Below are 27,667 nucleotides of genomic sequence, written 5' to 3'. Positions count from 1 at the left end.
ACATCATTGTGATGATTCAGCACGATAAAATACAACAAATACCGCTGCTCGTTTGATGGCTATGATAATAAAACAACATTAACTGGCTGGCTGTGATATTAAAAGCCAAGGACGGCGTGTTCGGCACTGCCATTGTTACAATGTAACCAGTGGTTCAATGAATTGTCACTTCAGGTGAAACCAATTCAATCCGAAACGATGGCTTTTTGGAAGCATTTAAAAAAAAAAAAAAAAAGATACAAATCCATGCATGCATTTAAAACAAATAAAAGCTGCATTAAAAAAAAGCACAACACGCGCCTGATTTTACAATCACGTTCATTATTCGACTGACACGTCACGGGGAGAAATATAGAAAACACCGACCTGATCTCGCTAAACCGCTGCCTCGGCTCGCGCTCGCTCCTCTTTCACAACGAGGTGATGAAGCAGCAGGTTTGAACGGCAAGAAGCGCATGAGTTGACAGACCCGCCGAGACGCGCTGCGAGAGAGAGAGAGAGAGAGAGAGAGAAAGAGAGAGAGAGGGAGAGAAAGGGAGAGAGATAGCGCGAGAGAGAGACAGAGAGACAGAGAGAGAAAGCGGGACACCCTTTTGGCAAAGTGTTTATCTCGAAAAAAGCAAACCTAGTTGCACAGTTTTGACATTCCGCGACTCCGTCCCCCAACCTCTCAGCGCCCGCTTGTGAAAGTGGCAAACAACTGCCCGCCAACAACAAGCAGGCGAGGAAATCCCCGTTGCTCAGCCTTCCTACTACAACCGTAGCAATTCAGAATCACGAGCGATTTCCTCAACCTCTGGATGGGGGGGGGGGGGGGGGGGGATATAAAATATAAATAACAGTTTAAGCGCAAACCGGCGGGCAGTCACGCTTCATCAAACACCCAAATCTGAATGACATGTTTTATTCGCCGCTCATGTGTACAAAAGCTTTAGCTGCTATCTCAGCATAGTAGGAGCCCGACCGTTGTCACTTACCAGCGGCTGCGCGAGCGCTTCCGGTTGGGAGCTTTCACAATAAAACCAACACGCGCGGGGACACGTCCGTGTTAACGGCTTGAGTGACGCGGATGCTCTTAGTTTGAAAACCAAGCACTGGTGTAAATCCGGCCGACTTGACGAGGAGACATGTAAGACGCTAGGAATGCTAACACCGTGAAGCTAGTAGCCGCGGCCAGCTTGTCAGCGACGAGTCGGAGGCATGCACACTCAGCATAACAACACTAACTCTGTTTGGTTTACAGACCCACCTGACTAAAACAAATATATGACGTTCTCCGAAGTTGTTGCCGTCAAGTTCCTCTTCTCACAACGTCACGGCGGTGACCAAACATCGGAGGCACAGTTATAAATTTCGGTTTCACTGACAGAAGCGACAGCGCTTCCAAATGCCAGCTCGTGCTCTCCTTGTTGATTCCTTTCTCTTGTATCGGAGCCAGACGTCATCGTGTTTAGTCACGTGCCTTCATTCATGAAGGATCTTCTTTCCTCGCAAGAAAAAAACACACATTTTAACCCAAAAAATATACCACCTATTGTTACTTTGTAGCTGGTAATAACCGTTAGGTGACTGTTAATCTGTACCGCTGGCAATTAACGCGTTCACAACCATAAATCACATCCAGAAAATGTTTTTTTTTTAAATATTTATTTAGTTTTGAAATATATCCCCACCTTTATTGCATCATACAATATACCATTTAGCACATTCTGTAAGTAAGGTTTAACATTATTTGGAAATTGCATAAATGCAAGTTGAACAGTAACAGCGCTTCCAGAAAGTCATGGCACAGAGCTCATTGTGTTGCGTCATACATACCACTCAATTGCATTGCTATTTAGTTTAGATGGTACTTTGCCAACTACCATCAGAAAGGACTGACTGAAGATATAGAAAGAGATTGGAATTATTATTCTAGTCTCGCCTGACAAAGGAAAGTCATTGCATTACAAAAAGGAAATATGGCTCATGATTCATCGTCCCCAACCTAGCAGTGGCTTTTTTCTTCTTCTAAGTAATCCACTAGATTAGATTAGTTAGATTCTCTTCCAACAGTCGTCAGCCAGTAGTGGTTTATTCACAGCATGTATTGCATCCTCGCTGTGGTGAAAAGACATTAAAATATTTGTGCAAAAAAAGATCACTTCTTCTTGGTCCTGGGGTTACTGCTGAACATACTGATCCCCTGAGATCGGACTCCGACAGGCCCTGCAGTCACTCCTGGCTGCTGCATCACTTTGTCCAGAGTTGTCTTCTTTATGGCAGCTGGCGAGATTTTCTCTTGGTCGGCCAAAAACTGAAGTTCCCTTTTTAAGGGAAGGGCAGAAACACAAGAGAATTTTACAACATAGTATGAAACATACATATTTAATAATATGCTAAATATGCATATTTAATAATAATCTGATCACTTTGTGACTAGTAACACGAGAAGGACAAAGCTCTCATTGTAACATTATTTGCATATAGCTCCATCTACTGTCAGAATTATAAACTTCAAAAAGAAATACAACACTTGGCTATTTGAATATGACAATTAACTTGAAAGCATTTCTTGTGTATCCCTATGACAGGAAATATGATTTGTTAGTTTGTTTGTCTCACACTCCTGTTATCAACTTACCTAGTCCTAACACATGAGGCCTCTACAGCATTGATGAGGAGGCTGCGGAAGCCACCACTCTCCATGACATGCAGGGCGTGGATGGTGGCGCCCCCTGGTGAACACACATTGTCCTTGAGCTGCCCAGGATGTTGCTCTGAGTCTAACAACATCTTAGCAGCTCCCTTCAAAGAAACACAAAGGGAGATCCACATGAGACTGACACAGTATTGCTGTCATATCCAACTTTCATCTTTTTTTTAGGATACTGTATATTTCCACTGTGTCTAGAACCAACCAAGACAGACTGCAGCTAACACAAATTGTGTCTGGATGTATAGACTTCACATGGAGAATAAACAATATACTGTGAACATGGGAATTAAATTATTATTATGTCAGAGTAAGTAAAGATCGAATCATTTTCATATGAATCCATCACAGCAAAGCTTTAAAAACATACTCAAAGCTCCCTAAACCAAGAGGAACATAAGAAAACAGGAACCAAAAACATCCAAGAAAGCATACATGTATTTTAAAAATAAATAAAAGGTAATACCAGCAGGGCTTGTGCTCCGAGGTGTATAGCCAGCCTCCTCGGCAGGCCCATTTTCACTCCACCGTCAGCGAGAGCATCTACAGCAGTAAACGCCTGAAAGGCCACAATCATAGTTGTAAAGATCAGAATTAGGAAGAAAAAAACTAAAAAGACACAAGACACATTTTTTCTAAGTTGCTACAGCAAAGGAAAAATGGTAAAACACAATCAACATTATTTAAATGACTCACATAAGCAGGACCACTGCCGCTGAGGCCAGTGACAGCATCAATCAGGTCTTCTTCCACCTCAGTGCAGTATCCCACACTGCCCATCAGCTGCTCCAGGAGTCTCCCATCCTCCACTTGTGCATACGTGCCTGTGGCGTACACAGTGGCGCCCTCACGCACCACCACCGGAGTGTTTGTCATGCACCGCATCACCTTTGGATCAGGGCGATACTGCTGCAGCTTCTGCAGGGGAATGGAGCAATGCACTGACTGAATTGTCCTCAAATTAAGGGGGAGAGGGGAAGTTGGGCTGAGAGGGTTGGTTTATGGCTTTTATTTTGAATGAAACCAACGTGAATCAAAGTTTATACACTAGGAGATAGAATAGTTGACGTGTAATATACATCTACTTAAGACAACATATCTTAGACTTGGAAATGCATGAAATGTTTCAAGTTCAGGTAGGCAACCAATGACATGTTACAACATGCAAGTGTTCTGCAATGTGTGAGCCCAGAAATACAGTGAGAGCCTCGTGTTAAAATAAATCTTGGTTAAATACTATACATGCACTAATGCTTGTCTGTCCAAGAGAGTGCAATGATTAAATATTGATTGAAAAAAAAAAAAAAAAAAAAAAATATATATATATATATATATATATATATATATATATATATATATATATATATATATATATATATACACACACATATGATTTTGTCAATATTGTCCAGATATGTTATTAACAATAACAATATGCCTTGCCTTCTCTATAGAACTGATGGTGACACCTGCAGCACAGGACACAATAAGGTGACGATCTTCGACGTCTGGTCCAATCTCATCCAACACAAAGGGGATTATGTGGGGCTTCACGGCCAGGAAGAGAACATCGCTTTTGCTCACTGTCTCTTTGTTGCTGGTGGTGAAATTGACGCCCAATTTCTGCACAAATGACAATCTTTTCGTAATTTGTCGGAAAGAAGTATTCACAGGAATTCACAACATGCACGCAAAGGAATATTTGGAAACCTTAAATTATATTCACAATTAAACAGGGTCACTGAGTACAGCACTGATCCCTAACTCTCCACCTACCCGCAGTCCCTGTACTGTGAGGAGATCTGTGTCTGGGGAACTGGCTGTGATTCTGTGGGTGGCAATTACGCCTTGAAGGGGGGCAACACGTCCAGAAATAATGTCAGTGTCTGATTGCAATCAACATAACACAAATCGGAATAATACAATTTCAAAACTCACCTGATGCTGCGAAGCCTCTCACCAGAGCGTGGGCCAGCTGGCCTGCTCCTATGAAGCCCACACTCATTCTACCTGTGTGTGTGTGTGTGTGTGTGTGTGTGTGTGTGTGTGTGTGTGTGTGTGTGTGTGTGTGTGTGTGTGTGTGTGTACAGGGTGGAAAACATTAGCAAGGATGAATCCACGGCATCGCAACAAAGACAGGTGGTTTACTCTAAAACACGTGCACCTTGCATCCCCTGGTATGCATATATGTTGTGCTGTAACGCCAGTTGTTGGTAAACACACTTCTACTTCCTGGTTAAACGAAGCTAAGGACATTTCTAAACACACGGTGGCAGCGGCCATATTGTTGTACAGTGAATACATTCGCAGATGAAAGACTTACGAATAAACTGAAGGAGGCCACAGCCGACCAATACAGCTTCTTCACACAAAACACCTGCGGTTACGACAACTGTCAACGTGGGCCAACGGTCGCGCGCCCTACTGTACCTGTTGCGAGCAAATTAACTGACAAGCGAGCGAGCCAATGAGAGTGTGTGTTTTGGGAAACGCGTCACACGTTCGACCAATCATAGTGGTGTTGATTAAATCCTCGAGGCGGGTTCTGTTAAAAATGTTGCGTCAGATTGTGAAGCAGAAAGTTGGCATGAGAGCCAAGAAGTTACTTTACTATCACCTGCTGGATGAGACCTTGAAGGACATGGTAGATAGAGAGTGACCCAGTGCCCTGTAGCCCAGTTATCAGTGAGTAATACATGTTGTTGTTTTATCTTCAGTACCTGTATTGAGCAACAATATGTCATGTCGTTTATTTTGTGCATGTATGTCAAACAAAAACACTTGAAGAAGTAGAGTAGGGATTTACTTTCAAGGTGCATGGAGAAAGGGAAGAATTAAGCCTGAAGAGGTCAAACTCCTGCAACACTTGTAGATTAGACCAACGCCTTTCGGCTTGTGTTCTTCACCAGGGTCATCATGAAACATTAGAAAGGACATTTACATAGAGTAGGTATGAAGAAGAAACACAGTTGACAATGATAAATAAGTCTACTTTAAGTTGTTAAATTGTTCTCCAGTTTGGTGTGGAAGTGTGCAACCAACACAAATGCCTCTCAGGAAACTGTTTTCTAACACTGTCATTTAACAGATTCATAAATGACTCTAGTGCACATATTGAAGTATCACGTTCATTTGATTTAATCAGCCTATAAATCACATGTACTTTAATCAACATGACTACCAATTTCATTTTTTATTTGAACCTTTGCCAATATACAAATTAGATTTATGATGCCTTTGTGATAGAGGAACCTTCTGTCTTCTGGAAGTTGAGAGTTACGGTTTGCGTTTCAATTTAGACTGGACGTTACTTCATGCAAAGTGTACAGAAATCAAAAAGACCAGTAAAACATATTATGTGATTTCATTTTTATTAACCATGTAACACATCAGAAATATAGCAAAAGATGAGATTACACTACATGACTGTGCTTATCCCAAATACAATACAATTACACTGTTCATGTATAAGATACATTAAACATTCAGTGAATGACAGAAAAAAGCCTAATGAACTTCAACCTTTGGCATTACATCTGTGCAGGAAAGAATCTAAAAAATGTGTAGCAAGCCGAAACCAAAAGCAAAGTTCAGTGCATACTGTAGACTTAACATGCCATTCATCTCTATGAGAAATATATTCATCATTTTGGCTTTTTACATACATTTGAATGCATATTTTAATACATAAATAAATTGTTCAGCCTCTGTACTCTGACTGACATAACACTGTTCTGATATTCCAAACATTACCCCACACTCATAGGCCCGTCCTGTATACCACCACCCGAGGTCTGTGGAGCGTATGTGGCGCTGAGGTGGACATACCTCCCGGGGTCCTCTGTGGACAAAGATGCTGAGATCAGCCCACTGGCGCACCTGGCAGTCTCTCCCTGGTAGGTCATAGCAGAACTGGGCAAAGACCTTTTAGGCTTATACAAAAGGGGGAAATACTGTCAGTTTTTCTGCCTACAGGCAAAATTCTATAAAAAATACTGATAATAAAATAAATGCCACACATAGATATGACACCATGAATCTATGAATCCAAGGGAATTATTCCTTCACAGAGACCTGACTGTGGAGAGCATGATGTGGACTCATAGTTTGTTTGTTTTTCTTTTAATCTAAACAGTCTTCAGGGGAGGAGGGGTTCAGACAGCAGAGCTGGAGACAAAGCGAATCCTCTGGGAGTAAATGAGGTCCACAAAATATAGGATCATGTTGACGTTGGTGAACACGGCCACCACTAGCTTACTGTCCCAGGCACATTCTCCACGGGGGCAGTCCTCAGGACGAGTAGTGGTGCCGTACTTTTTGTCAAAGCTGAAGATGGGCCAGACCAGTGCAGTGCTGAGGTAGAGGATCACAGCGAAGAAGGTGTAGACGATCACGAACCGATCAAAGGGGAACCGCAGGGCAGAGGTCCGACCAGAAACAGTCAGTACGACCACTACGAACGTGATAGTGAAGCACAGGCTGTACACCACCACGCAGTACTGGGTGGCAATGTAGAGGGTGTACTCGCTGTCATTGGCCAGGGCTCCGAAAATAATGCAGGCCACAAAACCCTGGACCACTTTGAGCAGCCCGGACACAGTGGCCATGTAACCCACCACAGCCCCTGGCTTGGCTCGAGTCAGGATCACCTCAGCACCATAGGGGAAGCAGCAGACACTGGAGCAGACGGTGACAGCAATGCGGTAGATTTGGGCTTCACAGTCCTCATCGAGGCACTCTGTTTGGAGGAAGTAAACCGGGTAGACCACAGAGGCAGTGATGTACATGAGCGTTGCCAGCATGGCAAACGCCACGGTGAAGTTATCCCAGGAAATGGGCATGCACGCGTGCAGCCGCGTGATGTCCAAGGTGAACACAACCAGTGTGACCGCAAAGCAGAAGCACCAGACGAACATGCAGAAGGTTCCATAGGTGGCGCTGTAGTCTGCGCCGTGGGACACAAGGGACATTATGGTGCAACCAAGTAGCAGCTGGCATATTCGGGCTGCACCTAAAGGTGACAGCACAGCTTCTTTGTTGAGGTAGTGTCCGCCATGAGAATCCATGGTGTGCGATGTCTCGCAGAGGCAGTTGCTTTTCTTGGGCAGACTCTTGACGTCCTGTTCTCTGTCTTGGTGTCCTTGTGGCTGACTCTTTTTTTCTATTTTTCTTCCCAGACCTCACCCTTTCCTTGGGTGCCTTTTTATAGATGGTCCTTAATTACAAATGTCTGTAATTCTTTCCTGAGCTTGCTTTGTAATTACAGTAGGCGGCGTAAGATGAAGTCACATTTATGCACTGCTATGTAGAAGTTACTAGAGTAGCTTGTTTTAGTAAAGGGTATTTAATTAGAGCTTGAAATAAGATATATGTGTACTTTTTGTTTGTTTGTTTGTTTCAAAGTAATATCTCTACTCGGCTGCACAAGTCTATAAACTATGAACACAGAGTATAATTCCAGTAAATCACATAGCACTGGTATCAGCCATTTGTATAGTGTTTTAAAAATGTTTTCGAGATGAAGTTCTTGATCCTGGTCTTACTCAAAGCTGTAGTGTACGTCCTCATAAATCTTGGTTTCCCTTGCTTGCTCTCTTCAATCACCGAGTTGTCCAGTGTATCAAAAGTCCAAAGTGGAGTAAGGTCCTCTAAAAGTCATATCCAGTGATCAATCTTCCAACAATAGCCCCCAGTGCCGAACAGGTGGACTAGTTTGTTGTCCTGTCAGTCAAGTTCCATTACTCAGTGATTTGGTTTCTGTAATTTCTTCACCGTCGGCCCTGAACTGCTCATCAAAATCACACAAACTGTTGGCTCTGTCTCTTGCTCTTTGTCCTGCTGTCTCTGTCTCCTTCTGCCTCTTGGATTGGGTTTCCCACTCTTTCTTGCTTTCACAAGCACACACCCTCTCCCTCCTGTGTGTCAGTGTGCACTCGGTGGACTGCAAGAGGTGGTTGGTTAAATGACATTTGTGCCGAGCCCAGGATACAGGCCTCGCCAGCTCTATAAATAGTGGGTCTATATTCCACAGAGGGGTGGGAGGCTACATGTGGCAGGCAGTATGGGAGTCGTATTTCTAGGGAGAACCCAGAGAGGCTGAGTCAGAGCACCCTCAGTAAGAAACTGGCATTTATACCGGTGTAATGACAGGGAGCGAGGCTTAGACTCCCATTAGAGGCAGAAATTGCATACAGGTCCAGAGGGATGATTATGATTATGTGATTGCAGATTTGAGCGATGCATGGAAGAGAAGTAGGAATAAATTAGTAGTTACTTAAAATACTTTAACCTGAGGTATTAGTTTGCTCTGATGTTTGATTTACAGTGTGTCAGGTGAACATATTCATTATATTATTTAGCATGTGAAGTCTAGCATCGCAAACCCTTAAGCAGAAACACACTTCTAATAGCTGAGAGTAATAACTCAAAACAGCTGCAATATTCCTGTTGGCTAGTTCCTGAGACTGCAAAGAAGCTTACTGTTACGGACATTGGGATCTATTATCCAATAGGTTTGAAATCATCGTCATCATATTTCACCTGTTCTAGGTTGTTATATGTGTGTTTCCCTTATGGCTTTGACCAATTTTAGCAGTCATTTTAGCAGTGTCGGAAATGTAATCTGTCTGTTATAGGCTGCAAATCCTCTGGAACCAGTCAGCGGACCCCTTGTTTCTCTTGGAAGTTATATTTTAGCGCTGCGTTCGGCACATCGACGTGGCCCAAACTAGGAATGTGACACACTTGATGTGTACAGATGGCTGTGGCTCAGCAGGTAGAGCGGGCCGAGCATTAAACACAGGGTTGCTGGCTCCTCCTGACCACATGCAGAACTGTCCTCAAGCAGGAAACTGAACCCAACTGCTCCTGGTGGTTAGGCCAGTGCCTTGCATTGCCATGTGTGTAATGTTAAAAGACATATTGTAGACTGGTTGTAGACTAGTTCATCAGATAATCTCCTATTAGAAATAGGTCATTTTTTATAAAATAAAAACGCCAACATGTCTCACTTTCACATTGCATACTTGGTACCTGTTTTTGGAGATTGACCATAGTTCTTGAGATTTAACAAAAGCTGCAAAACTATAAGGTATTGGAAAAACCTTTAACTGACAGATTGTATACACTAAGCCTCATATCTGTTATCAGATACGTCAAAACGGTGACAGACTGTGTTGGAGCTGGAGGGAGCTGTTGACCTTACCTCCTGCTAAAGGTTTTTGTGTGGTGAGTGTACAATGGGAATGATAATTGAGCAAATACTACTACTACTACTACTACTACTACTACTACTACTACTACTACTACTACTCCTTTCGGTAATAATACAAATACCATAAATAATATTACAAACAATTAATAACAACAAGACTTCACAGCAATATTTACCTTGTAGTATATGTAAGGTGTCTTTTCTTTTCGGTCTAATACAAAGACATGCAATCAACACAAGGAGAAAAACAGCAATGTATTTACAATTTACAAAGAATCACTTCTCTGTGAAAATAGCACTTATAAATATGATTTACATAACAAAATAAATATGTAAATTACCAATGTAGCTTGAGTTTTTTTTTTTCTGTTAAAAAATATGTTACAGAATAAAATTACAAGTAGTAATACGGTTCCTTCTCTGGTGTGATGCGAAATAGAGGTCCTTTAAAAACATCATTTATAAAGACATCATTACATACAACACTGTCATTATATTAAAACGTGATCTCTATTATGAAATACAGGAAGGGAGTTACAATAGTGAACACTTGAAAGAACCTATACAAATACTCAAAAAATATACAATACACGTAATTTGTCTCCCTTTAAATGTTCATTGCATTGATCTGAGGATTGCTGAGCTACTGACCTAGCATGCATGTGTCCCTATGTCTGGCTTTGAACCATCCTCTTGAGAAAGAGATACAGACTAGATGTAATGGCACTGTGGTGTATGTATAGCTATGATAGATCTGGAAAGTGTTTATCGGTCCACTTTAGCACCACAATCTTCAGCTTCAGCAGATGACTAAACCTTTGTGGCATCTTCACAGCTGTCCAAACTGAAAATATGGTGCTCAGATTTCAACACTATCACGTACAAGTTACTTACTACTAATCTTTTCTATTAACCCATGTAATAATAATAATGTATTTTTGTCTGTCTTTTGGTCTTTTTTGCTAATTTCTTTAGCGAGGAATGACATTTGTCTGTTTTAATTTCTGAACCCTATTGTTTTCTACAATTTTCTTAAATTTATAAATTGTATCTTTTTTCTTCTAAATCGTATTATTACTAGATGTTTGGCAATAGTGTCTTTGTTACACTCGTGGCAATAAAACATAATGAATTGGGAAAAAAAACATTCATGTTAATCTAATTTATACTAAATGCTGATTAGAGGAGTATTCGTGTCTCGCTACTGTTTTTGCAAGTATTTAAGTAAATACAAAATGTCCTTTCCGATCCAGTGCCTTTCTCACCTCATCCGTTATCTGTTACTCGATGAAGGTTTTTGTGTGATGAGAAACTATAAAACAGTTGTTTCATTTTAAATTAGATCCTTATATACTCTAGTGACTACTGAACAAAGACAGCATCCTTACGTCATTGTGGTGTTTTCTTTTTTTAAACAACAACTACATATAATCTATGGAAGGATGAAAATATTTAAATGATAAAAAAACAACAATGTAAATCCTTAAAACTGGATTACATTTGTGATATTTTTTTCCTTTACAGAGCAAAAGATAATTTAAATGGAGAGTAGCAGAGAGTTGTGCCTTGTCATGGTGGTGTGTTGCTCCTGTACTTGTCACCAGTTGTGAGGAAACGGGATTGTAGAACAACTAAAAGCCCCTGAGGCTCGAACTATAGCAAACAAGAGGTCAGAGGGGAGTTGACTATAGGTAGAATGGGTTGTGAAGGAGAAATTGGAGGTATCAGCCATGGGAGACTGGCCAGAGAGACCAGCCAGCCCTGTGTGGGCTTAGCTTGGAGATGCTGTTTGTACATGTGTCCCTTTAGCTGCCGCTGCTGAGCATGCCCAGTAGCTTGCTGGGGTCCATGCCCTGCTGCTGTGCCATCTTCTGCACGTCAAAGCCCATGTGCTTGAGGAACTGAACGCCGTCTATCTCTTGTCCGGTGAACTGGTTTCGGATGGTGGGGCAAGTGGGGTTGCAGTGTGGCCATGGGCAGCTGTCAATCAGATGTACGGGGCAGCCTTTGGGTGGAGCCTTATTGTTCCTGTTGTCGTTGAGGCTGCGGTCCCAGCAGTACAGGGCTCGGGGCAAGGAGGTGCCTTTAACCTGGATGTCAATCCAGTAACTACAACACAACACAAGAGGGCGCTGTCAGCTCACAAGTAGAGAGTCTCTGGCACAAAGTGTAGTGTCCCCAGATAATGATAAACTGAGAAGACGGAAGATTGAAAATGACATCATACTCACTTTCTGGTGATAACTTCATGTGATAGACATGCTGGAGCAAACATAGCCCTGCAAATATAAAACAACAACACATAAACCAATTGGAATCCATGCAATAGTCCTACTTAAATTCCCTTCTTAAAAGAAACACAGCCTTACGGGACATCTTTGAGTGTGTTCCTCAGCTCAATCCCCAAGTTTTGGATGTAGCGCCACTGGCTTTCCTGCACAGGCTGGCCTGTCAGCTGGATGTTGTCCACTGTTAACTGGGCCTCATCAAACAGCCACTGGACAACAAACACAGGGCCTGCACAGGGGGAATGGACAAAGAATAATATAAGATTATTGTGCATACTATACGTATAGTATAGTATATATCTACTCTGTGACAAATAGCACTCAGGTATGTTGGGCTTGCATGTACAGGTGCATATTAAATGGTACAGAATGAGACTCCAAACTCACTTTTTATTGATGGGAAGACTCTATATCCAAAGAAACAGTTCCACTCCTCTCCTTCATGGGTTTGCCTGCACCTCTCTGGTACCACTCCTCCCCAGTACCTGATGGGACGGGTGAAAAGATAGGATACACGGTGTCACGGTTATGAAGCTGATGACCTCGTCACTGTACAAAAATGAGTCCATCTCACAAATCCTCCTCTTTTTTTATGATAATATTCTCTGGCTCTCATACTTGATGCCTCTCTTGATGGTCTCGGTGGGGGCACAGCTGACAGCGTCCAGGCAGTCCGTGCTGTGGTACTGCTTGTTGTCCAGGAACCAGCCAGAATCAGACAGGCCTCGCACTTGTATCCCAGTGTGTCCCAGTCCCTCCAGCAGCTCTGCCACATGGTCCACATTCAGAAGGACCCCAGTACCGCCCGCACTGTACGCATAAATATGACATATTCTTAACAAACACCTGTACAGGACACATGACATGTCACAAGCAAAATGTTCACACATGAACATACCTGCTTCCTGCTAGTAGGAGAACTTTTGCGCTTTCCAGACCTTTGTTCAGCAGGTCCTTCACAACCTCCTGAATGATCAGTGAGCCCATGAAGGCATATCCACCTACACACAACACAGACAGAGTAGAACTGTAGAATAATTTGTTTTTTTTAAAGAGGGTTACACATTGGGTTTGTTTTGATGATTCACTAATGTCTTACTCTGCTCTGTTTTGGCTGTAGCGCCGCTCCACACATCGCTGGAGCAGTACGGGATGAACCTGCACCATCAACATACAGTTAAAGTTCCCAGCTGTGATTAAAAAAGGAGCTTCAACAAACACACAAACATTAGTCAACTTACACCATGTTGGCATTCCACCAGTGAGGGTTCTCCTCAGGCAGCGGAGACAGGATCCCTGTGCCTGCAGAGACAGATCAACATGTATCATTAGCCATCCTGGCACTCCCAGACACATCCTCTTCCTCCTCATCATCATTACCACGTGGATTACAGTTATTACACTGCAATGAGAGAGGGAAGCGTCTCAGTTCCTACAGCAGCGGGCGCCAGGTAGCCCTACACCGCAGCTACATTATGACGGGCTTTCAATTACTGAGACTTTAGGATTTAGCTACTTTTCACCATGTTTAGGGGTCAGGATTTGCTTCAGGTTACAGGTGGAGTAACAGTGGTGCTTATGAAGTGCACACAATAGCTGAAGCTGACCTGTTTTAGTTTGGGCCCACTTGGATGAGCTCATCAGTGTCCTCATCGTCTCATATCGGTTGTCACAGTTCTCCTTGTTGAAGCAGTACCAGCCGCCTGGACATAGATACACACAAAAAAGCATGGAGATTGTATCACACACATTGTCAAGAATGATTCATCATTCTCAACTTGAGCATGTGAAAGAGAAACATAATGACGTGATATATATTTATACTGACCCTCTAAGAATATCAACCAGCGCCTGCTGCCTCGAGATTCTTTCAGGTAGTACCTACAAGAGACCAAAGAACATCAAATCAACACATCATAACAGACGTGTGGATAACGCTTGAACATAATATAAGAATGTGATACTACATACCCTCAAGGTTTATTTGACACTGAATAACAATATATCTAAACAACAGATAGATAAAACCACATTCCACAATTGTGATACAGTGCTCTTTCTTCAGAAACATGAGATAAACACTGAAAAATAATATGCACACTGTTTCTACCATCAGTGACGGCATCCAAGTTTGAAATGTAAACACATAGGACACCATCACTTTAAGCCAAACAAAGATGTCTTGTTATGCTGGTGATTCCTGACAGCAATAAATTAAATTTTGCCAGTATAAATCAAAAGAGTACACAAGAGAGAACAATGAGGTTATGTTCATGGTTTGCACTTAGGAAACTGATATAGGGATCAAACAGGAGATAAACTTTCCCCTATCCTGTTTGTAGTTTGCAGATGGTGTTCCTCATGTTTCAATGTAGCAATCCATCATAGACTCATCACTCTGATCATCATGCATCAACACACACATCATGGGTAAAATCAAGGCCTTCATCAACACACACGTCATGGATAGAATCAAGGCCTTCATCAACACACACGTCATGGATAGAATCAAGGCTCCAGCTCACAGTAATGATAAAGAGATATGGTGAAATTAAATAACTTGTTTGTAGATGTCAACATCATTTAGGATCCATACATGTCCAAGATAATGCCCATACTGCACCCTGGGTAAGATAAAGTGAATGTTTTTGTACCAGGTTAAAATTTTAAGAGGTTAGTGCACACTAGAATATAAGATGTGTGCTGTATGTTGTCAGTCCAGAAGAGGGCATGCACATTCTGCTGGACGTTCTCATGTTAGACGCTTCACCATCCTTATTTCAAAGGATTTTTTAAAATGTGCTACTGAGATGCTAAAACATTTTGTTTTTGTATATATATATATTATTCAATCAGTATCCACCCAACTGTACCGATGACTAAACTCAAGGGAATGCCAAAAAAACTTCACAAACAGACTTGGCTGAAGCTCTGAGCTGTTTGCTCAGACTCTGAATCACACTTTGGCTGCTGTGAATGTCTTATACTATGATTGCGAGGCGCAGTCAATGATGTAGGCTGAAGACAGTGCATTCTACTCACTGCTTCCAAACAACAAAGTGAAGGCGGGCTTGGCAAGTGGAACAAGCCAAGAGGGGAAAGGCACTGCATCAACACACTCACTCTAACATGTGTTTCCAGAAGATGAATCACACACTTCCACCTTCCCCGTCCTGTGAATGATTTTACTTGTTGCATCCTTGTTCATCTGTTACTGTAACAATACCTCTGTGGAAAACACTGTTGGTAGCTGATGGATTAGCATCTCAACGGACAACAGCCACAGTAGTGAATGAAACGGCCATCTGCCAGTAACTGTCCCTTGCATCTCTAAAGAGCTAAGAGCTTTACCGCCCCAGCAGACAGCTCTCCCCACCAGGCACTTCGGGTTTTACAGGATTTAGACAGGATAGTAAATCCATAAAGAGATGTGTATTTTTAAAAAAAAGAAGTAATTACTGTCAAGTCTGCCCATCACTGAACTGGTCCCGGATAAGTTCTTATATGCACATATGTCATCAAAGCCTTTTGATATGGAACAGACAACATTGACAGGAAAGCATTTATATAATACTCTCAACTAATAATGAATGCACAACATTATTGTGATTGTGCTTTTCAATAGTTTTGCTCCTAGTAAATCATTGGTATACAATTTAAACACTGTTCTTTCATTGTGGTACAGCGTATGCAGAATGATATGAGACACAAGTGAAATCCACTGTGTTTGGACCGTGCTATATCATGTAAAAAATAACACTTTTTACAATTAACTTGTACTTTATTCATCCCCACCTGCCTTAATAACAGTATTATTTGGATAGGAACCAGTGTAACTGACAGTATTCAACTTGACTCCCTGTAAATTGAACTCAAAAGGTCCATATGACTGAGGATTGTTTGTGTATTATACAGTATAAGAGGCAGGGGATCTGTCTGGCATTAATGTGCTTTTAGTGCCATGGCTTATCGCTTTAAATCATTCAGGCTTTTTTGCTGCCAAATTAATTTACAACATGTCAACAGATATCATGGCAAACAAATTGAGTGATCTGTTGTTTACCTCATGTACCATAGACTTTAAATATTTTTTTTTACCAGGAGCCAATAGCAAATACACGTTTTACAGAAGCCAAGTAAGTAATACTGTTAAACCATAAGCTGCAGCAGTGTGCAATCATCAGAGAGACACAGGCACACAGAGAGAGAGAGAGAGAGAGAGAGAGAGAGAGAGAGAGCGATGGGCTGGGGTCCGAAAACATAAATCTAAACTTTCAGCAGCGCAAATCCTGCATTCTAATTTGAAGCAAAGGAAATGAAGCATAGGCCATGTGGCTATCTGCAAATTTCACGCATCGCTGACGCAAAACAGCTGTTTATCTCATCCCGTTATTCTGTCCTAGGGCATAACTCTCCCCATTAATTTTGGCTATTTATTATTTATAGAGGAAAACAATTGTTCAACCAGACCACTGTCCTCAGGCTAGATACACGCGGGTTACTTTGGGTAGCTGGATGACCCGCAGAACGCGCTGCGCCCTGCTGAAGCAACATAACAATTGCTCCTTCATAGCTACAGGTTGCACTGCTGCACAGCTGACCCTTACAATCAAATCATATGATAGATCACGCTGTACACGTGTGTTCTAAGTCGGTACATACCCCGCAGGACTTCCATCGTTGCAGGTGACCGACGTGTTCTCCAAAAGGTTCAGCTTCATGTCGTGGTCGAGCTTCTGCGCAGAGCACGGGTAGAGGGACTGCGCAAGATTCTTCACTTGTGTCATGAAGTTATCCATGTTCTCCTCCACGGCGGTGAAATCCAGAGGGAAGCTCTCCGTGGTGTCACCCCGATCCGCCCGGTATGTGGGAGGAGGTGGTGAGCGTCGTGGTTGTGGGTTGCGGCCACCCCGAAACCTCCGTGCGCAAAGAGCTCCGGACTGCATCAGCACCAGCACCAGCACTGATGAAAGCATTCTAATCGATGTCATCTTCTCCCGCTGGAAGATGGTCTTTCTTTCAATAAAACGTATCGTCAGGGAAACACACACTTTTACTGATGTAGCTGAGAAAGAAACGACAATTACGCGCTGTTTAAAAGACGCCAAATGAATTAAATGTAATGTCAACTATATTAAAAGTCCTTTCAAATGAATCACAGTCATCCGCTGAGTTCTCTGGTTATATTATAATCTTTCAAAGAGTGCGAGAACTAAGCCAAACTCAAGCCCTTCTGGACCAAGCGCACAAGCTTGAACGACAACACTGGTGCCATACTCTTGTATTTTATTCAAACTTTCCCCCCATGAGTGTCCGTCTAGCCAATCGCAGGAGCGGGGCAGGACTCGGGGCATAATCAAGCGTGGAAGACTACCCCCCTTTTTTACATTTATATAGGGAAAAAATGTCCATGCATTGGTTCTTTTGATCCGCAATGTTTTATTTGATGTGGTGGCTTTTATTGGCCTTGAAATGCCCATTTCCCATTCCACCACACATTTATGAAGTGAGAATACGCATCTTGTTACACACTTGCTTGAAAATCAAGTGCGGGGGGAAAAACACAACACGATCAAAAACTCGGGCAGAGTTCCAACAATATTTGGTGAGGAAAATGCAGTTTGATGTCAGACTTTACCTTGTTAAATAAGCGAACATTTTTTTTGTTATTATTAGTTCACTTATTTTAAAGGTTTTACTTGTATAAGGCAAATAACAACATAACAATGTTTAGAGAGTATCATCCTCCAGCCCACAAAAAAACCTCCACACATATCTCTTTTTAGGAATCACTTTCAGTTCTGACTAGTTGAGCTGCTAAAGTTTTCTTGAGGTTTAGAAAAAGACTTGGACACTTGTTTTTTTTTTTTTTTTATCCAGACGAGGCCTCCAAAGATCAAAGCACCCATCACTCTTTCTCCCCCTTCGCCTCGCCTCCTCACTCCCTCTTCAGTCTCTTCCAAACTTTCCTGGTCTACTGTATATTTTAAGTCCTGATGGGAAGCCAGCGTTTTAACACAGGAATGCCTCGTTACGGTTGATAGGCTTCCCTCAAACAATCTCTCATTTTGAGGACACATTTAAATTAAAGTGTAGCCCGCAGTGATTACACAAGAATAACAGCGATTATTCATCGAGGTGACACTCCATGGCGACTTTTGTCTTTGATTGAGCTCATTATTCATATGAAGCAGACTGACATTGTAATTCAGTTTGGTTTTAAGGGACTGGGCATTGCTTGTCTACTTTCCACAGGTAGTTTATTGATAATTTCTTTTTTTGATGCAGTTTCATTTTTGGCTGTGAGATTAGAGGTAATTTATGGGCCTCATATTGGGGCAGCGAGAGCTGAGTTTCTTTAGATGTTGTTTTTGTGAGAACTAATGAATGACACCTTCATAGTAATATAAATGATAATTCTGAGCTCAGCTTGATGACTTACTTTTCAGGGATTGTGACATTTACAGGTTTTTAAAGATTTGCAAATCATAGAAATTTAGTCAGAAAAAACACTTTTAGGCATGTTAGAAAATGTGTACATGCATCATGAGCACACCGTTTTAAAACTGCTTTACATCCTCGAGCCCTGTGGTTAATCAGTGTGCCTAAAGGGTGTCAAAGTCCTCTGAGCCAGGTAAGATGGATATGAAGTCACCAGCCGGACTGATGGTATTCATTGGGAACTTCAAACAGATGCTTGTATAGATTAAAACATGTGGTAGGGTCCAGGAGGAGAGGCTCTGTCACAGATTGAGTCTAGTCACTTTGACCCATACCTCCCTGTTTTATCACACGTCATCGCAAAAAATGTAACCCTTAAATCACTCGCAGATGGACGCTGGCCTCTGACACACACGCTACCATGAAGAGATGCCCCGGCGGTGTGTCGAAGCGTCCTCTGACCCAAGCGTGAGCCGCAGATACTCGCGCTTTGAGGGATTTCAATATGTAGATTCCGTTCAATTTACCTAACAGTGTGAGTCTGGAGGCAGACACACTGGTTGGCTCTGCTACTGTTGGTGCACAGTGGTTCTCTGCCCTGCACCTTGTTTGAACTCCAAGTGCTAAGCCTTTCTGGCTTTTACTGGTAATTCTTTCTCTCCCCTTTTCTTTGCCTCCCATCGTCTGCGTGTGGCTTAGACACAAATTTAACCATGCAAGTCCGAATGGATTAATCCTAGAATTAGGTCATTTGAAAATGACCCAGCTGTTCTGATGGCAGTCCCTCAGAAGTGCCCCCGTAGCCCCCTCCCCAACTCTAGGCCTCCTGTGAAAGTTAAAGCCTGTCTTTCATCTCCGATCAGTTGCATGTGCCCTCACAGATCCACAGGTTTTACTGCTTAAGTCTGGGCTGGCAGCATTGATCATGTGACTGTTGCCTGCCTGGCGTTTGAACACATCATAGCTCCGTGAGCGCTCTCTCCGTCTGCGCAGCCTGCCAGTTCTGCTCACACATCCCCACCGTCCGTCTCCTCATGCCTGTCAGTTTTGATTTGCACATGCTGTTGTCGAGGGTCCATCCGAGATCATCAAATCTCGCTAGTTGGAACTGTTAGGTCAGGTTACATCAAAGAGATCAGGAGGGATCAGCCTCTTGAAAGGGACAGACTCTGGCTCACATCATCAGAAACAGGTGGAGGTCCTCATTGGAAGAACAAAGGAGAGATCACCATCTATAAAATGTTTAGAATTCATAGAGGAGTTTCTTCCTTAAAATTGCCACCCTCTCTTATACGGAGTGCTATCACTCGTCAGCACCAGCATAACACATAGATATCAGGTTAGGGATTGTGCGACTCAACCGCAGCACTAAATCCCATGAAGGTCACAACAAGCAAAGCCTGAGACTTAGTGGTATTATGCCACAATGTGTTTAAGTGTGGAAATTTCCTAAAAGCCGAGACAATAATGCACCTGGAAATGTATGGAATATACTCAGGTTTTAGAAATTTGTTGAAAAGTTGTAAACTGTAGTCATTTCTAACACTTCTCTGCTGTTTTTTTTTAAAAAGACTTTGACATTGTTTGTGTTGCTTTTCAAAGCTGAAAAGAGTAACTACTTCACTTAGAAACAAAATAAAAAGTATATATTTAGATATTATTCATGCTTTATTTTAATGATTGCTTCATGAACAAGTTGATATGACTGTAATGTTGGAGAGTTTTGACGTTTTAGGCTATCTTCCCCTCTGAAAACACTTCAGCTTCTGTGCTGTCACCTTGACGCAAACCTCCGTAAGCAGGTACCCTTAATATCATGTTGCAACTATTGTTTAAAAACCCCACGCAAACACGGACAGAGGTTTTGGGTGTTAACACACTGTAGAGTTCCTTTCATGTGCCCCCCGCCACATGTTTCTGATATTATCCAGAGAATCGGTAAACAACCTTGATCCTGACTTAAGTCAAGAGGTGCCATCTAAGATGTGGATGTAAATGGGGAGCAAGGCAGAGTAAGAGAGGCAGGAGACATCTGTCGAGCAGGCTCTCATTTTGTAAGAGGAGGCCGTCTATTGGTTACAGATGATGCCCTGTTTGATAAAAAAATGAAGTCTTTCAAGATAGGACAGCTTGCATTAAGGCTCTCTCCGGCACCAAGGGGTAATCAAATAGTTCAGGTCAGCTGTTTGTTGTTGATCTTTTATCGGAATGATGGTTACTAAATCGCTGCTGTTGCCTGTAAACAGTCTTGTCACGTCATTCACGCTAAACAAGACGGATGTTTTTGTGTGTTAGCGTGGACGTACATGCACGTTTGTAGGAATGTGTTGTCGAACAGGAAAATGAGTGAAGTGGTGGCCGTTTGGATGTACCGGTGCGTGAGCGTGCGGCCTTCCTCCAGGGGAGTTTTCCATTCATGCCTCGAGCCTGAATCACCCTTTGCAATGCCCTCTGCCAGGTAGCGACAGAGGAGGGAGCAGGGACCACTTAGCATTCGAAACCTGCTATTATTATCATCAGAGAGGCGGCAGCGCTCCTTCCCCTGCGCTTATTCTCATCTTCACCGAGACACAAGGAGAATCGGGCCCTTTTGTCCCGGAAATGTTTATTTATGCCAGAGATTTGCCAAAGGACATGGAAAAGACCTTATTACAGGTCATGACAGTAGAGCCACAAACACATGATTCATTTTCTGTCCTTTAACCTGGTAGTCTCTACGAGGAAATTCTTTTGAAGTCCACACCCTGCTGTAAAACATGGTCATTATTCAATTATGTGTGAGCTGTATTTGAAACTGTTTTGAGACTGTAGACCTTAGAGAACTGCTGTCGAGAGAAGATGAGGGTTACTATACATTTTCTTTTAAATATTTTTATTTGATGAAGAATACATATATTCATAATCATACATAACACAAGTAAATCTGATGTTTCTCTGAAAAACTGTCACCAAGAGTTATAACCAGAGATTAGGACCTATAGTCCGAGCCTAAAGGCCAACATTCACTGGAAATATCCACTAAAAAGCACGTCGTCTTGGACTAGACCTAATCCCTGCCCGGGAACTCTGCTCATAATATTGTATGTACACAGTATGCGCTTCGATCCACCGAGCCACTGGGACACTATTAGCGCATGGTATGTGCCTCATTATTTTTGACACTCTCTTAACACCAAGCAGCCGTTTTCTTTTATCCTCTCAGCAAGAAGATGAGGCTACTGTAATCAAAGAAGACAATGATCAGTGCCAGCCTCTTGGCCTGGCCTGGTACATGCTTTGATGTCATATTTTGGTGTATAGCGGGCTGTGGCCCATGCCAAAGAGCACCCATAGTCGCCAACTGTCTGACATGCTGCCTTTCATCAGAATGACATCACTCTGCTACTTGATTAATTTCCACAGGCTCTTCCAAGCCTGGGAATTTTCTCCTAGGAATCTGAATCATCGTCTCACGCCTTTACACCCTTCGTCTCAAAATAAAAGAAACATCTGAGGCACACATAACTTGGTGTGGCATACACACAGTATTTAAATTAAAAACTAACAGGACTCTAACTGTAGGCGCTGTGAGGTATACTGTATATTTGCCTTAAGATTTAGTTCGGCCTTGTTTTTTGGCCTGGATTCACAGCGATGCTAGTGAATCCAGATGGAGCTCAACACATATTTAAGAAGAGACCAAATTAAATATGGAAAATAAAAACTGTCCACACTGCAATCTTTCAACTCAACATTTCCCTTCTCTTGATTTGTCTCTCCATGGGGGAGGGAGAAGTGATAAATTACAAGGTAGAATCTGAAGTTTGTTTTTGGAGGAAACTGCCACGCGAGGTGGATATTTATATCCAATTTCTCTGGCTGGCAGCGTTGCCTCTCGGTCACAGGACCGCTTTTCTGTCTTCACCTGCAGGTCAAGAGCAGACGAGCGCTCCTCCCCACATCATACAGACTCTCCTGCCGATGCCCCCGAGGATCAAGAGGTGTCTGCGGGGCCCCTGACCGTCCGCTGACTGGAAACTAGAGTTGAGGGTTTTCAAAAGAAAAGTGTTTCAAAGGATTAGAGAATGTGTTTGTTTATTCTCAGCAGAAAGGATGTAGAGAATGACGGTACATAACTCATGCGGCTGCGCTGCTCTTTGATGTATTCTGATGCATACAGCACATATCCTCTTACAAACACCATTAGGTATAATTACATTGTGTGATCTAATTAGAAACACTGACTGAGACACATGGAAGCCAATTCAACAGAGGTAGAATACTACTTAAGTGCCACTACAGCCTCTGAAATCGGGGTTTCTTCCTAACTCATCTTTGCTCATGAGGTCACCCGTGGTTGGCCAGTGGAAACATTTATTCAAAACATGGTAACAAATCTGTTTGGGAGTATTCAGCACCCATTTCCCTTTCTCCTGCGGCAGGAAGAAGGTGGTCATTTGTGGGAAGAAGAAAGTGTTGCTCAGGCTTTACTCACAAAGGGTACAAGACGAGCCGTCACCAGGACACCTCATCTTGTTTTTGTGATGACTAATGAGCAGATTGCTATACCAGTACCACCTTTCGCTATGTCTATCTGGTTTTGGTTTGTTTATAATTCACATCACTGGAATCTCAAGAATTAGGGCTCCTTTTGGACACCCCGCTGAAAAAAGAGCGGGGAAGGCAATAAATGTGAACTATAGTTTATGAGTCAATCTATGAGTAATTCCACATATTTCTCTTCACTGTAGGTCTGGAAACGGAGAAAAAGATGGATGTAAATTAAGAAAAGGTAGAACTAAGTACTCGGTGCTACTACCATCGAGTAATATTCCGTGAGGTCTACAAAAACAATTAAGCTGAGAGAATAAAATGAAATTCCATTTAAGTGAATGCCCTCACATCTGGAGGACAGGTGTAGGCCTAATCCACATGTGTCAGAACTTTCTCCTTAATTTACTTATTTAAGAGTCCACAAAAGCAAGAGTGAAGCGGTTTGTGTGCCTCTGGATTTGATACGGGACAACGTTCAAACCAAAAGGCATGGCCATCCCTCTAAAATGAAAGCACGGTGGGCAGGTAGAGGAGAGGACAACTGTAACGTGTCTGAAGCGTAACCTGTTCTCCGGCCCACGCTTTGAAACCAGATGAACATCGGCCGCGGCCCTGAAGTCATTACACCTTCAAAGGTAATTAACACATGGCTTTTGTTTGGGCCCCGATGAGCCTTAGATTATGTAGGTACAGATGGTCAGGGGGGCGGACGACAGATACCAAGAGCAAGGTGTGCTTGGATGTGCTTTCATGTCAGCAGGAAGTGCTTGACCCCTAGCCCCCTCCTGACCTCAAATCTAGGCTGTCAACGCCACTTCCTTGAGTGCCCTGTAAAGATTAACATGTGGACAGAGACAGGGGGCCTTCGGACCCCTGAGCGACGAGCAAGAGGACCCAGCTGGCATCGCTGCCCTGCAACACCTTCTGCCAGTTATGCTAATAGAAGGTTATATAAGATCAAAGGCTTGTATTTGAATCTATTTTTGCTGTGAGGGAAACGGCAACATTCGTGGGAGCTGGAGATCAGAAAGGCGTATCTTTGTCACCATCAGCAGGTTTGTTTCTGCTCTGCTTTAATGTTTAGAGCCTCTGTTGCACTTTGCGCTAAAAACTGCCACCTGGTGTATTTCTTGAGGTGGTAAATAGCAGCACTTCCTCCTTTTGCCATCTTGCTTTGACCTTGGAGCCACTTTAGCACTCTGACCTCTCTTCCAGTGGGCTTACAGATACTACTGGAAGTAGAATCAAGGATTTTGAGTTATCAATCTGATACCACTGTAGTTTCTATCTGTGATCAATTCTGTTTATTAGCTCAACTTTAAAGGATATGTTTGATTTTTGATGCCACCAGCACCCCTATAGCTCATTATTGAAAGGTTATGTGTTGTTTGCCGAATATTTTAGTCAAGCAACTGGCTCTGGCCAAGATATAGTTGGCCCCCATACAACTATGAATTCTCATTTTTACACTTCAGTTTAATGGGTTTGTTGAATTAATCAATTAATTGACTGTACAGATTAAAGAAACAGTGTTAGTTATTTAGTTAGTTAGTGAGCTTTAGAGGTTAGAGACAGGCTAGTTATTTTAAATTCCTTATCTTCATATTTAACATCCAGTCAAGGTTCATTCGTCTCATTTCACTCTGCAAAAAAAGTAAATAATCATATTCCCCAAAATTCAAAACTGTTACTTTTCCTTTTTTCCTTTATTTCACTGTATTCAAGGTGATGCAATACAAAGTCTACGCTATAAAGGAGGATAGTGAGCACTTTCCAAGAGTTGAGTTTTGTTAAACTAGACAAATGGATACTTTTATACTGAAATTACATTATAGTAGCGAGTGTGTCAACAAAATGCATTAGAAGGTGTTTCTGATTCAGATTCAGACCGCAGTACTCTACTCCATGTGCTGTCACTGTCAGGAGCATCAAACACACATGCAGAGGCATACATGCATAGAGAGAGCCCTACAGTTTAATATGAATTATGTTGAGCAGCCACTTGGATCTGTGGGTCAGCAGTCTGTCTCAGGAGAGTGTTTGATGATTGCGTTTTATTGTTCCAGAAGGTCAAGATCTTCAAAGCTCTCCTTCTGTTCTCCACAGGGCACCCGGGCAGCAGCTGTCGGAATACACTCGGCTTTGTGTTTTTATACGAGAGAAGAGGTAGGTCAAGCCCACTCTCACAGAAATGTTTTTACTGGGGGGTAGGCACTCAGTGGACACCATAATATTGTTGTTCTGCCCTTTTGTGCTGGAGAGCGGGGAGCGTGTGAATCCTGTTGGATGGGACATCACCTCTCCCAGGTCTAACGCTGATCAAATAGCCTTTTTGGCATGACTCAGCAGTATCATGTGTGTGAATGGCTGTGTATGTGTGTGAATTGTTACAGACAAAACAGACCACCACTTGGGCTTTGGATCAAATGTCTTCCCTTTGTGTGTCCCCATAATGCACTGCGCAAGAGCTTATACACCAACGTCTTGTACAACCAATGTCCTTTTGACAGGCCTGACACAATACGTATGAATGTTATTGGCACCCATATAGCACTCCAAGTTTAATAATTAGGCTACGTTTTAAAATGTGCTATTAGCAATAATACAAATACCTTCACATATTGATAATTGTGGATGTGTTGAGCACATACAAGGCTCTTAGGACTTAAGGAGTCTAAACAGACTACATAGATATATACTTTATTCATCGTCAAGGGGAAATGTGTTTGTGGCAGTAGCAAGCAAAGTTATAATATCAGGTATGAAAAATACTCAATACATACAACAAAACAGCAGACAAATTAATTTAAGAAAATTAAACAATAAAGAAAGTGCAAAAATGCAAAGTACATGCAGTGTATATGAATTGTATATAAGTACAGTGAAATAGAAGTATGTAGAGTGACTAACTAACTAAACAACACAAGCAGGGCTAGGGCTGTTGATGTTGATGTTGAATCAATTGACGGAGGATTTGGGCATAGGTGATTTATTATAAATTATAATACGGGTAGATCAAATCAAGCATTCTGATTGGTTGAGTGAGTCACGGGGTGTACTTTATTCAGCCATAAAGTACTGTAAGCCTGTTTACATTTAGAGCGTTCCATATCAGTGCGCACTTAAAATAGCAGGTAAATTTAAATTGCATGACCGTTAGTTGTCATTTCAAGCTTGACAGTTACCAAACATGTTTCGTGCAAACTTTGATATTTTGGGGGCAATGACTTTTGATGAGAATGTCAGCGGTGAATAATGTATGTGTGGTCCCTGTTCCTGCTGTACAGTCAAACGTTGATACGTCTCACAATCAGGGGAGCAGAGCAGATAACGCTCTGAGAGCAGACTAGTTAGCGGGGAGCGAGTGCATAAAACCAAAAACTAAGATGACGAATGAAAAGGGTTTGATCACAAAATCGTGATAATTTCCAGTGAGAGATAATTACGTCGGTAATTTCCCGACGCGAGGCAAGTTCTCTAAACATTATGGAGGAGAAAAATGACGGAGAAAAGACGGACAGAAGCAGCGAGAGCACTTCTTTAAAGCGAAGGCTGAGTGCGCGTCGGGCCTAACAACACCCTTGAACAGTACAATATTGACGATACAGTAATGCTTCTCATACCTTATTGCTTAAGTATTATAGCAATGGGCAGGAATATTCTCCTGTATCGGTCCTTGTGACAGCGGAGAATGATCCTGACAAAAAAAAAGATGCTTGAGCATCTGTAAATAGAGATAAGTTGCCCCACCATTTTGGTCACTTGGAGTACTTTAAAAAGACGTGATACCACATATTTTACTCTTGACATCTGTAAGGTAAGGGAAAAATGTCGGGCTCCAATCTAGTGTTGAGGAAGAACTAAGACTGACTATCGGCTAAGTGTCGGTGGTCTAAACTCAAAGCCAACAAGAGTGCAATAACAAGAGCCGGATGGTGTATCCTGGTGTTAGTTCACAGTTCACACACTGTTTCTCTGACCTCCTGCACCCTCCAGTTGACCATCCTGAATCGCTGACTTTTCTTACGCCCGCTGTGATGCTGCTCCACCCGCGCGCCCTTCCCTCTTGACAGGATGTATGTGAAGGACTCTCGCCCCCCTCCACCTGTTTTCACACCCAGCAAGCTGAAGAGGCTCCTTTTCATGCCGTTGCTATGCATTTGAAGTGTCCGGTTGCTGAGCGCGTACACTCCTGGCGGTCTGTGGTTTTGGTGCCTTTGATAGCCGGAATGCTGTTTTGGACTTTCTTACACAGCTACGGGGCAAAATGCACCAAAACCCAATTTAATTTTTCCGCTTTACAAACATGTAGAATAAGAGCGGTGTTGTATGGCTGTACATCACATCCAATTTGTTTCCACTTAACCTGCTGTAATTCGCGCAAATTTGCCTCCTTGCAACTCAAATTTAGGTGATGAAAGTAGCAGACTACCTACTCTACTCCACAGTACTTCAGTAGTTTGTGATAACTGGTGTGAATAATTCTATAATAATAAC

At 42.4% G+C, this 27,667-nt stretch overlaps 3 protein-coding genes across 3 annotated transcripts; all 3 read right to left on the bottom strand.

Moving 5' to 3' along the window:
* Positions 1 to 1,650: 1,650 nt before the first annotated feature.
* Positions 1,651 to 5,121, bottom strand: LOC306749633 (pyrroline-5-carboxylate reductase 1, mitochondrial-like). The gene is made up of 8 exons (XM_079232944.1): positions 5,019 to 5,121; positions 4,634 to 4,705; positions 4,472 to 4,542; positions 4,139 to 4,318; positions 3,392 to 3,613; positions 3,162 to 3,254; positions 2,624 to 2,787; positions 1,651 to 2,306 (listed from the first exon to the last, which is right to left on the bottom strand). Exons 2-8 carry the CDS (start codon positions 4,698 to 4,700, stop codon positions 2,141 to 2,143), a joined length of 963 nt encoding a protein of 320 aa, XP_079089070.1. The 5' UTR covers positions 4,701 to 4,705; positions 5,019 to 5,121; the 3' UTR covers positions 1,651 to 2,140.
* Positions 5,122 to 6,082: 961 nt separating this feature from the next.
* myadml2 (myeloid associated differentiation marker like 2) lies at positions 6,083 to 7,761 on the bottom strand (the record flags this gene model as incomplete). Its single annotated transcript, XM_079232792.1, has 1 exon — positions 6,083 to 7,761. One exon carries the CDS (start codon positions 7,759 to 7,761, stop codon positions 6,850 to 6,852), a length of 912 nt encoding a protein of 303 aa, XP_079088918.1. The 3' UTR covers positions 6,083 to 6,849.
* Positions 7,762 to 11,713: 3,952 nt separating this feature from the next.
* On the bottom strand, positions 11,714 to 17,219 carry notum1a (notum, palmitoleoyl-protein carboxylesterase a; the record flags this gene model as incomplete). The annotated part of the gene is made up of 11 exons (XM_079233703.1): positions 16,859 to 17,219; positions 14,025 to 14,077; positions 13,804 to 13,899; positions 13,438 to 13,498; positions 13,296 to 13,354; positions 13,095 to 13,197; positions 12,815 to 13,006; positions 12,584 to 12,681; positions 12,278 to 12,425; positions 12,140 to 12,187; positions 11,714 to 12,017 (listed from the first exon to the last, which is right to left on the bottom strand). The coding sequence occupies exons 1-11, from the start codon at positions 17,185 to 17,187 to the stop codon at positions 11,714 to 11,716; spliced, it is 1,491 nt and encodes a 496-aa protein (XP_079089829.1). The 5' UTR covers positions 17,188 to 17,219.
* Positions 17,220 to 27,667: the final 10,448 nt, after the last annotated feature.

Source organism: Taurulus bubalis (assembly GCF_910589615.1).
Source record: "Taurulus bubalis genome assembly, chromosome: 17".
NCBI lineage: Eukaryota > Metazoa > Chordata > Actinopteri > Perciformes > Cottidae > Taurulus > Taurulus bubalis.
The sequence above is the reverse complement of the archived record's forward strand: the minus strand, read 5'-3'. Positions and strand labels throughout refer to the sequence as shown.

Excerpts from the sequence above, each read along its gene's own strand:
- LOC306749633 (XM_079232944.1), bottom strand. The coding sequence starts at position 4,700 with ATGAGTGTGGGCTTCATAGGAGCAGGCCAGCTGGCCCACGCTCTGGTG. Across the intron at positions 2,788-3,161 it reads TCGGAGCACAAGCCCTGCTG|GGAGCTGCTAAGATGTTGTT; the intron begins GTATTACCTTTT and ends GTTTCTTTGAAG. Across the intron at positions 2,307-2,623 it reads GCCTCATGTGTTAGGACTAG|GGAACTTCAGTTTTTGGCCG; the intron begins GTAAGTTGATAA and ends TCCCTTAAAAAG.